We start from the raw sequence: 10,128 nt of genomic DNA on the forward strand, positions 1-10,128 counted from the left end.
AGTAATGTAATCAAGTACAGGGGTCTCAGGTGAGACCTGCTACGCTTGCTGAAATGCAGATTACCCGGTTCCATCCCCAGTCCGAATGAACCGCTTTTGAGGAGTGGGACTCGGGAATGCATTCTGAACACTCAAGCCAGAAAACCTGTGAACCACGGTCCTGCAACCTACCCAAACCTCCTCCTCCTAGAAGGCAAAATTAGCTTATTTTGACAACGTTTGGCCAAAATGTCTTGTTAAAGGCTTATTTCTACCGGAGGGTAGAAATAACATTCTAAAACATTCTAAAACATTCAGACGACTGCTCCAATCTACACCCTCCAGCGAGCGAGAGCGACCAAAGAGGTGCGCACACTCTGGGCGCCCCAAGCGTTTCCGCAGATGGGAAATGCCCTTTCTTCTGAAAGTAAAGAATTTGGGGATCGGGGCCGACTTACTCAACCCTAACTGTGCAAAGAACCGTTCTTTCTGACTCCTTTATGGCCTTTCCCAGGACTACTCGCGGTGCCTCCAGCACAGAGTCCCTCGGGAGGTCTCAACCTGGCCCGCGCTGACGAGAAATGTGACCCACGCGACCGTCACAAACGCCTCGGCCTGCAGCCGCGCGTGCGCAGCGAGGAGCTGAGCTCGCAGCGAAGTCCGTTTCCTGACTCTAGGAGGAAGTAGTGTTGCATCACTTCCGGCCTCCCTCTAGCTGCCATCTTGCGTCCCCGCGTGTGTGCGCCTAATCTCAGCTGGTCCACCCGAGACCCCCTGAGCGCCTACCCTAGTCCCCCGCGCGGTCCCATTTCCGCTCCAACAAGGTACAAAAAGGCTCTGGACGCCGGCGTGGGAGGAGGACGGGAACGGGGGCGGGAAGTGCCCGGAAGGAGCGAGACAGGGAGGGACAGGGCTGAGGAGAGGAAGGCGATGCGACGGACAGGCGCACCCACTCAGGCTGACTCTCGGGGGCGAGGTCGAGCCAGGGGCGGCTGCCCTGGGGGCGAGGCGACGCCGTCTCTTCCTCCACCTCGCGGCGGAACCCGAGGACAGGAGCCTCAGGTACCGCGAGGCTTGCGGAGAGTGGCCGGGCCGGGCCGGGCAGGCCCTGGCTAGGCCGAGGCCGGGCCAGGGCCGGGGGTGGGGGGCCGGGGGTGATCAGGCATGGATTAGCGCCCGTTTTTCGGGCCTGCAGGGAGGGGGGAGTCGTGGAGGAGGGGTAGGAAGGTGGGTGCCTTTTGCGCTCCCCCAAAACTGAAATTGGGAGCTTTGCGGGGTGGATTGGGGATTCAGGCCTCGGCCTGTTTAGGACGTTTTTTCTTCTGCTCATGTCTTGGGAAATAACGAGCGTAGAATGCTGGAGATAACTAGACCTTTCCTCGCTGAGGGTTTCCTGTTTTTCTAGATGAAAGAAACTATCATGAACCAGGAGAAACTCGCCAAACTGCAAGCACAAGTGCGCATTGGTGGGAAAGTAAGTTTTAATAGTTTTTTGGGGTTTTTTTTTTTGTTGTTGAAGTTTCCAGGTTTGGGTTTTTTGGGGGTTGTTTTTTTGGTATTGTTGGCTTGTCACTGTCTCTAGAGGGCATTTCATCGAGCTCGCAAAGTGGGGTGGGAAGGAGGAGGCGGGGTTAAATGATATACAGTAGAGTGTATCAGTGGGACACGCATGTTGTATAGTAAAAAAAAAGTGAATCTAGGTGAAGAGACCACTTATAAACATTACTTCTGTGAAAATGTTTTCATTGTTACAGTGTTTCAGTACAACAAAATGTTTTCTAAGTTGATTAGTAAGAAAATGTGTCATTTCAGTTAGATAATCCTTGTGGCCCTCCTACTCCTAACTTGTTTTGTCCTAAGTTGTATACCTTCAGTGCTATGCTGATGCCTTTTTTTTTCTTTTTTCTTTCTCTCTTTCTCTCTCTCTCTTTTTTTTTTTTTTTTTTGGTAAATAATTAAGGTAACTCTGAATTTAAGTTCCACCTGTCTTTTGAACTACAGTTTATAATGTCAGGTTCTGGATAATTGTACTTGACAGGTAGAAGTTTGTGTTCCCTGTACATTAAGACCTTTCTGTAATACTTTCTTAGCTAAATGCATTCCAGAGTAGTTGTATATTTTCTAGGATATTTGGGAGATACCTTTGTTAGAGGTACATCACAAAATTTAAGAGCAGTGACTATGGATTTGAAAATACTACCTAAGCAGATAAGCTCTCAATTTTGACTTTGTAAACATGCTAAAACTGAGAGAATGAGAATGATTGCTAGGCTTTTAGGTAAGTTTTGGTTAATTGGGGTTTTTTTCTGCTTGATACTGATTTTCAAGAGTATTCTTTTTTGAACTTGGAAATTTTTAGATTGTTTTCTGAGTAATTTACTTAAATCAGAAGACTGCTCTAGACAGAGATCTACTTAGTTGTATTTTGCATTGTGTTAGCACATTCCTAGTATTTAACAAGGTGTGGTAGCTTGTCCGAACAGAGCGTGTCTTTACTTGGTAAAACTTGTAAAGCTTCCCTGCTACCAAGCTTGTTATCTATTTTTCCCAACTTTAAACATTTGCTTTCAAATAGAGTATTCTGTGAAATAGCCAAAAGTTTCACTTAGACTTAAATAAGGAGATGTGTATCTGTTAAATTCCTGGACTTTGCCAACAATGAATGTGTCCTGATTTTTTTTTTTTTTTTTTTTTTTTTTTTTTTCCTGAAGCGGGTAGTCTTCAGGATCTGCACCTGCCAATTAACAACCAGTAGGTGTTTCTTGGCCTTCTTAGCAATTGTTAAAAGCTAGGTGTGGCCTTCAGGTCCCAGAGAAACTCATTATAGCCTTTGTGGGTCAGTGTTTGGATATTCTTATATTGGTGTTTTTAACTATCATTTCTTTTGGTACAAGTTTCACAAGAAATAACTTGAATAATGTGCTTGTGTGCTATCTTTCTGTGGTTACTCTGATCCTGTAAAAATGCTTTATTCAGTATCTGATCAGAACATTGATAATATCTTAATTATATCAGTGAAAATGGAACTCTACACATGTGAAGTGTGTGGAATGTATAGAAGGTGTGTCCGTTTTGTTTTTATAATCCTACAGTAGCAGTTAGAGTGTCTATTAGAGAGATTTAGAGACAATTATTTGGAAACCAGATAGCTACATAACTACATCAAGGTGGTGTCTATTTTTAAAGGTTTTTTTGGGTCTGGTAACCAGTATTTATTTTGGCTGTTGATATTTTATTTGGTTTAACTATCATTATTTAAGCCTTTATTGTGCTCAGTCCTGAGAATATGAAATTTAAGAAGTTCATGGTCCCTGAGGGAGCTTTAATGGTAGTAGGGGAGATAGGCATCTTTCTAAAAGAAAGATCTGTTTCATAGTGTAATATACATAGTTCAGTAGAAGTGTTTCCGAAGTACAAGGGTGGGAATGATTTTGCTTGGGGACAGTTAATTACAGAGGTTTGGGAAAGCCTGAAAGAGGCTGGAACAGGATTTTAAAGGACAAATAGAAATTGGTATGGAGGTTGGGGTATATTGAGGCAGGTAGGTGGTAGCCTTTCCCTAAAGAGCCTTTTATACCATGTAAAGGGTTTAAACTTTTTATAGCAGTAAACAGAATGGAAGCTTACATTCTAGTGAGGGGAGGCAGACAATAAAATACATTTCTCTCTTATAGTAATAATTGTTATGAAGAAAAATAAACCTGGATAGATAAAAGACGATGGCTGCTGGAGTTGCTTTTTTACATCGGGTGTTTGGGAAAGGTCACTGATAATGGTGCCAAAAAACGGAGATCTGTAGTAAGGGAGGAAGCCAGTGCAGATGCTAGGGGAAGAAGGGAACAGTATGTGCACAGGCTCTTTTCCATCTGTTTAAGGAACTCAGACGAGGTTTCTGTGGCTGAAGATGAGAATACGTATGTGATAGAGATGTTGTCAAGAACAGCATTATAGGGGCAGAGCAGATCATGTAGGGGCCTTGTAGATTAAGATAAGAACTTCAGATTTTACTGTTCGGTGTTACAGAAGTCTATGTACAGACTCATTTGAATGTGTCATACATTGTCTTGCCTGTGACTGTTAATGGATGTTGATTTTTCATCGGTTAATGTAAAAAAACCAAAAAGGTTAATAGTTCTGAATATGGAGCTTTTAATGAGGCCTAATTTAGGTTGATAATGCCACTTCTTTATCTGCTCTTCTGGAGCACATAATCTAAATAATAGGATTTTGAAAAGATAATTTGTTTATATCTGACAAAATGAGAAGTTATTAAGGATTTGTTACCCTCTTTCGGCTTCCGTCATTGCCTATTTGCTGCCTAAAACTTTATACTTAGAGTAATTTTCTTAAACAGATCCAAAGGTCAGAAAGGAATTAGAAACTGTTTGTTATGGTTGTTTATGTGTGTTATCTTCTCACTCAGGGAACTGCTCGCCGAAAGAAGAAGGTGGTTCATAGAACAGCTACAGCAGATGATAAAAAACTTCAGTTCTCCTTAAAGAAGTTAGGAGTAAACAATATCTCTGGTATTGAAGAAGTAAGTGTCAAATTTTATTTTTATTTTTTTAAGTGTATTTATTTTTGAGAGAGCATGAGTGGGGCAGAGAACGAGAGAGAGAATCCCAAGCAGGCTCCTTGCTGTCCACCCTGAGCCCATGCAGGGCTCGGTCTCATGAACGTGAGAACCTGAGCCACAATCAAGAATTGGATGCTCAACCTAATGAGCCACCCAGGTTCCCCAAATTTTATTTCTTTATAGAACAAGATGTGGGTAGAAAAAAATTTTAATGGTCATGAGTTAAATGATTTTTTAAATCTTTCACTCCTTGGGGCGCCTGGGTGGCGCAGTCGGTTAAGCGTCCGACTTCAACCAGGTCACGATCTCGCGGTTCATGAGTTCGAGCCCCGCGTCGGGCTCTGGGCTGATGGCTCAGAGCCTGGAGCCTGTTTCCGATTCTGTGTCTCCCTCTCTCTCTGCCCCTCCCCCGCTCATGCTCTGTCTCTCTCTGTCCCAAAAATGAATAAACGTTGAAAAAATTAAAAAAAAAAAAAATCTTTCACTCCATTAATAGTAGGGAGATTGCTGAGTCTGAAAGTGATTAGATTGCACTTTCCATTCCAGGCAAAATAGCACCTGTGCTACACAGTGGAATAGTGGATTACTTAGCCAGACTTCAGCTTTTGCTTAATAGAATGTTTGGCTTTAAAGGAATGTTGGTGGGTGTTGCTAATTAAAACTTTTTTTCTTTATAGGTGAATATGTTCACAAACCAAGGAACAGTGATCCACTTTAACAACCCTAAAGTTCAGGCATCCCTGGCTGCGAACACTTTCACCATTACAGGCCATGCTGAGACAAAGCAGCTGACAGAAATGTTACCCAGTATCTTAAACCAACTTGGTGCAGACAGTCTGACTAGTTTAAGAAGGCTGGCTGAAGCTCTGCCCAAACAATGTAAGTTTCCTAGTAGTGGTTTTGCCTAGCGTTACTGATTTGTCAGTAAATTTCTAAGATTTCAAGTAGATGTAAATATCTTTACATTTGGACATGCCAGTTTTCCTCTAAAAACGATTGTTACACTGCTTTTAAGTGTTCTTGGTGTGTTCAATAAGTTAACTAGTATGCTGTGATCGATCATTAATACTTGATTCAGTGGATTGTGCTAGACCTTTTACGTGTTTATCTGTGTGTGTGTGTGTGTGTGTGTGTGTGTGTGTTTGTATAGAGAGAGGTGTGTGTGTATGTGTGTGTGTACATATGTATATGTTGGGAGAGAGGGTATCACAGTGAGAGACTTAAGAAAGAGGTTCTAGAAAGGCTTTCAGAGCTGAAGTAGGTTTTGGAAGTATCCCACTGAAAATCTTACAGGGCTAGTACTGTGAGGTCTCAACTCCTAAGTGTAGTTTACTTTTTGTGTTTTAAAAAGTGGATGCTTACCACCAATCAAAGGCATTTAATTTTTTGATCCTTTTATGTTCATTTCAGTAAAGGTTTGTTAAGCATCTCCCTTATGCCATTAACAAAACAGCATTTGAGAAACAGCTTCTTGATTTGTCTCCCATAAGAAATTTTACCGTGCTGTGGTATATGGGTTTACCTCTACCCTGGGGGCACTCTGTTGTTCTCGTACTACCTCAGGGCCTGTGGTGGCCAGAGGGCTTGAAAGAAGGGTATGGAATTGGATTTGTTGGCTGTTAACAACATTCTCGTTCATTTGTAGACTGCCATGTTAATGCTTGGACTTAGGGATGAAATCCCAAATGTCACTGTTGTAATCATGAATATAAACTGTAACAATGCTTGGCCTTTCATCTGTTTTTGTGGTTGATGTTTATTAAAAACGTAACAAGTGTGTAACATATATTTCGCTTTCACAGCTGTGGATGGAAAGGCACCACTTGCTACCGGAGAGGATGATGATGATGAAGTTCCAGGTAGGAACCTTCACTTGTGGTTAAATTAGAGAATCTTAGCAAGGAAGAATGAAAAATCTTTATACTCTAGGAAAGTACCTTGTGGGGGGAGGTAATAAGGTAAAGAACAGGAAACGTAGACATGAACCTCACTTCTTTAGAATGGAAAAAATAATGCAGAGTTACTTAACTAGGAGTTAAATTTGTAGACTTGGTTTTTTCTGATTGGGATCCCAGGTAGGTATAGGTATCTAACTTTAAATATTGAATAAAAAATGTATGTTGTCACATGAATATAATAACTAATAGATCACAGAAGAGACCCCTGTTTCCTACTTCGAGATCAATAAATTTATGAGAAGGCATGGAGAAATCGTTCAAGAGTCTTGGTATGGTGTAACTATTCTAAAATCAGAAAAACTCTTGGCAGTTAGGAGGCAATTTACTTGGTAAATCTCTTTAAAATCCATTGATGTGTAGGTTTGGCTTTTGTCAGAGTTTCTACCTTTTTCTTTTTCTAGATCTTGTGGAGAATTTTGATGAAGCTTCCAAGAATGAAGCAAACTGAATTGAGTCAACTTCTGAAGAAGATAAAACTTGAAGAAGTTACTGGGAGCTGCTATTTTATATTATGACTGCTTTTTAAAAATTTTGTTCATGGATCTGATAAAATCTAGATCTCTAATATTTTTAAGCCCAAGCCCCCTGGACACTGCAGCTCTTTTCAGTTTTTGCTTATACACAATTCATTCTTTGCAGCTAATTAAGCTGAAGAAGCCTGGGAATAAAGTTTGAAACAAGATTAATAAAGTTCTTTGCCTAGTATATGGTTTCATTTTTTATTTCACTGACACTAATTTGTACACAGAAAGCAAAGTTATTCATAGCTAATCATGGCATGTAATATGACTGGTAATCTTTGATGAAATTTGATTAAAGATTTTAAATGGCCATATAATGTAACACAGGCGATATAAAGTTATATTTTAAAACTTTTCTCCAGCAATCCTCAGGGCTACAGTGGTTTATGTAATGGGTATAACTATAAAATGAGAATGAAATATTCCTTTGAGCATGAATTTTTTCTCTTAATACGGTCTATCTCTTAAATGTATACTAAGTGCCTTAATATATTATTGTATTTAATTTTCTCTCATTTAATCCCCAGTCTATGAAGTAGGGAGGAGTAGCTCCATTTTGTAGTTGTAACCCAAAGTTATCTAAAAAGGAAAGTAATCTCTTAATAACCCTTGTAGGATATTCTGTAAGACACGTGTAAAAAGTAGTGTTTGTATTAGGAATGCCACCTTATGTTAATTAAATTCAAGTGGTAACACTGTAGTAGGGCTGCTTTTTTCTCTTGAAAAAAATTTATTTATGTATTTTTTTACTTTAAGAAATCTCGGCACCCAACATGGGGCTCAGACTTAACAACTCCCAAGATCAAGAGATGCATGCTCTATGAACTGAGGCAGCCAGGTGGCTCCTCCCATTTTCTTTTTAAAATAACACAGTAAAAACGATGTGTACAGTTGCAAGAGATTTAACAAACAATACTTGTGCCTGCACCCCAATCAGGACATCATCCCCAAAATTTGTCTCAATATAAGGCTACTTAAGACATTGTATTAGCAATCAATGTTGAAGTAACTTAAAAATTTACAAAGGGCATTTAAAATAAATGTCATCTGCTTTAAGGCCAGATGAAAAAATAGTCTTAGCTTTTTCTTGCAACAATGAGAATGTTAAATATCCATAATAATTTGCAAGTACCTTGTGAGGGTACTATGCAGCTATATCTAAAAGTCACTGTAAGTAAACTATAAAAATGAAATGCTTGTGTAGATAGTATTTGCATATTTAAACATTGTATTACTTTCCAAGGATGTGTCAGTCTTGTTAAAGTCTGCTGCTACAGTAACAGGGACTCAGCAGTCTCCGCGGTTACAAAATTACAGAGAAGTGCATGTTCCCAGAGTATTGTGGGTCAGGTTAGGCTCTGCTACAAAGTTGCAGGTGCCAGACTCATGGGTAGCTCTATCTGGAGCACTCGGCTTCCCAGCAAATGAGAAAATGGTGGGTCATCTACTGGCTTTTAACGCTGTTAACAAATATTGCTTGTATGTAACTGACCAAACAATGTCTAAAGGAGGACAGAAGATTGGGAAGAGCTAGAGGAGGCCTGAGGGTTTGCATTTCTGATCTACTCCCAGGTGAGTCTGATGCTGCAGGTGCATTGGCCATACTTGGAGTAGATGAGATTTTTAGTTTCCCATCTCATCCCAAGAAATGGAGTTGAAAGTGACAGGCTGACTTAGGCCTGTGAAGAATATGCTACTACCTGAATATCCTCCCAGGTGTTTGCCCAAGATCTGTACAGGAAAGGGACTAAATGAGGAAATGCAATCGGTTTCCAGGCCAGGCCTACACAGGGCAACTTGCTTCTTTTAGCAGATGCTGGGTAGGGTTAATTCTGTTGTGCCTGTAGTCAGAGACTCTCCGACAACCTCAAGAAAAGTTCTTTGGTCCATTTTTTAAATGGTCTGGGGTGTGTTAGTGGCTATATATTAATAAGAAAAGTTCTTGTAACACCTTCACTATCAGGATTATGCTACAGTTACAAATGACTATTTTAGTTGCTACAAAGATTTCTCTGTCACTCTTGATACATGTGCTTTGCTGCGGCTGGGGTCCACTTTACTGCAAGAACAGCATCTGATCAGAACATTGCTAGTCTCAGGACAGGGAAAAGAGAGCAAACAACCATCTGGCTCTGAAAATTTAGGAAGCGACGCACGTCGTGAATCAAATTTCATCAGCCGGAGCAAGTCATGTGCATAGTCCAATCTGACGGCCAGGAGGCCTGGAGAAATGTACTCTTTCAGAGCAGGACAGCCAATACTTTTGAACAATACTGCAATCTACCATATCCTTACAATTTTTCTTTAATTGCCCACAGTTCTGGCGGCTATTATGTGTTAGGCTGTGTACCACTTGTTTTATATAATCTCATTGGTTATCATAATAATCCCCCCCCCCCCCCCGCAAAGAGCCACGTGGTACAGATAAGGAAGCCAACTTCAAGAGGTGAAAATACTTTGTGTCAGATCAACACAGCCTGTTGTGTGGTAGCATGAGAGTCAAACCTAGGTCTGCTCTTTTGACCTCAGCAACTACTAGAAAGAATTTTAAGTCTTGGCCGGCTTAGAGGGGCAGATGATTCTCATCTGGTTGATCTTCTGGATGCTGTCACTACATGCTGGCAGGTGTCCTCTACTTTTAAGACTAGTCCTGGGCCAAACTAGCTTTTAGCTGCATCAGAACCAAGGGTTGGCCAATGAAGAGATAGTGATCAAATTTTGATCTGAAAACTCTTGGGATTAATACCTTTTCTTTGTTGAAATAGTTAAACTGGAGTACACTTGTGTCGTCCTCCAGTAACCCTGTGGTGCACAGGACAGAAAGCTACATTCTAAAATTTGGAAACAAGTTTAAAATGGGCTGAAAGGGGCGCCTGGGTGGCGCAGTCGGTTAAGCGTCCGACTTCAGCCAGGTCACGATCTCACGGCCTGGGAGTTCGAGCCCCGCGTCGGGCTCTGGGCTGATGGCTCAGAGCCTGGAGCCTGTTTCCGATTCTGTGTCTCCCTCTCTCTCTGCCCCTCCCCCGTTCATGCTCTGTCTCTCTCTGTCCCAAAAATAAATAAATGTTGAAAAAAAATTTTTTTTAATAAATAA

At 41.1% G+C, this 10,128-nt stretch overlaps 1 protein-coding gene across 2 annotated transcripts; it reads left to right on the plus strand.

Annotated features, from left to right (window-relative positions):
* The first annotated feature begins 644 nt into the window (after positions 1 to 644).
* BTF3 (basic transcription factor 3) lies at positions 645 to 7,218 on the plus strand. Of its 2 annotated transcripts, none has more exons than XM_043591907.1 (6): positions 645 to 803; positions 1,385 to 1,453; positions 4,403 to 4,516; positions 5,233 to 5,434; positions 6,358 to 6,414; positions 6,915 to 7,218. In XM_043591907.1, the coding sequence occupies exons 2-6, from the start codon at positions 1,385 to 1,387 to the stop codon at positions 6,959 to 6,961; spliced, it is 489 nt and encodes a 162-aa protein (XP_043447842.1). In that variant the 5' UTR covers positions 645 to 803; the 3' UTR covers positions 6,962 to 7,218. The 2 variants fall into 2 exon arrangements, with proteins under 2 accessions (XP_043447842.1, XP_043447831.1); XM_043591896.1 differs by having other exon boundaries at positions 668 to 1,041.
* The last annotated feature ends 2,910 nt before the right edge of the window (positions 7,219 to 10,128 follow it).

This window comes from Prionailurus bengalensis, chromosome A1 (genome assembly GCF_016509475.1).
Source record: "Prionailurus bengalensis isolate Pbe53 chromosome A1, Fcat_Pben_1.1_paternal_pri, whole genome shotgun sequence".
Lineage (NCBI taxonomy): Eukaryota > Metazoa > Chordata > Mammalia > Carnivora > Felidae > Prionailurus > Prionailurus bengalensis.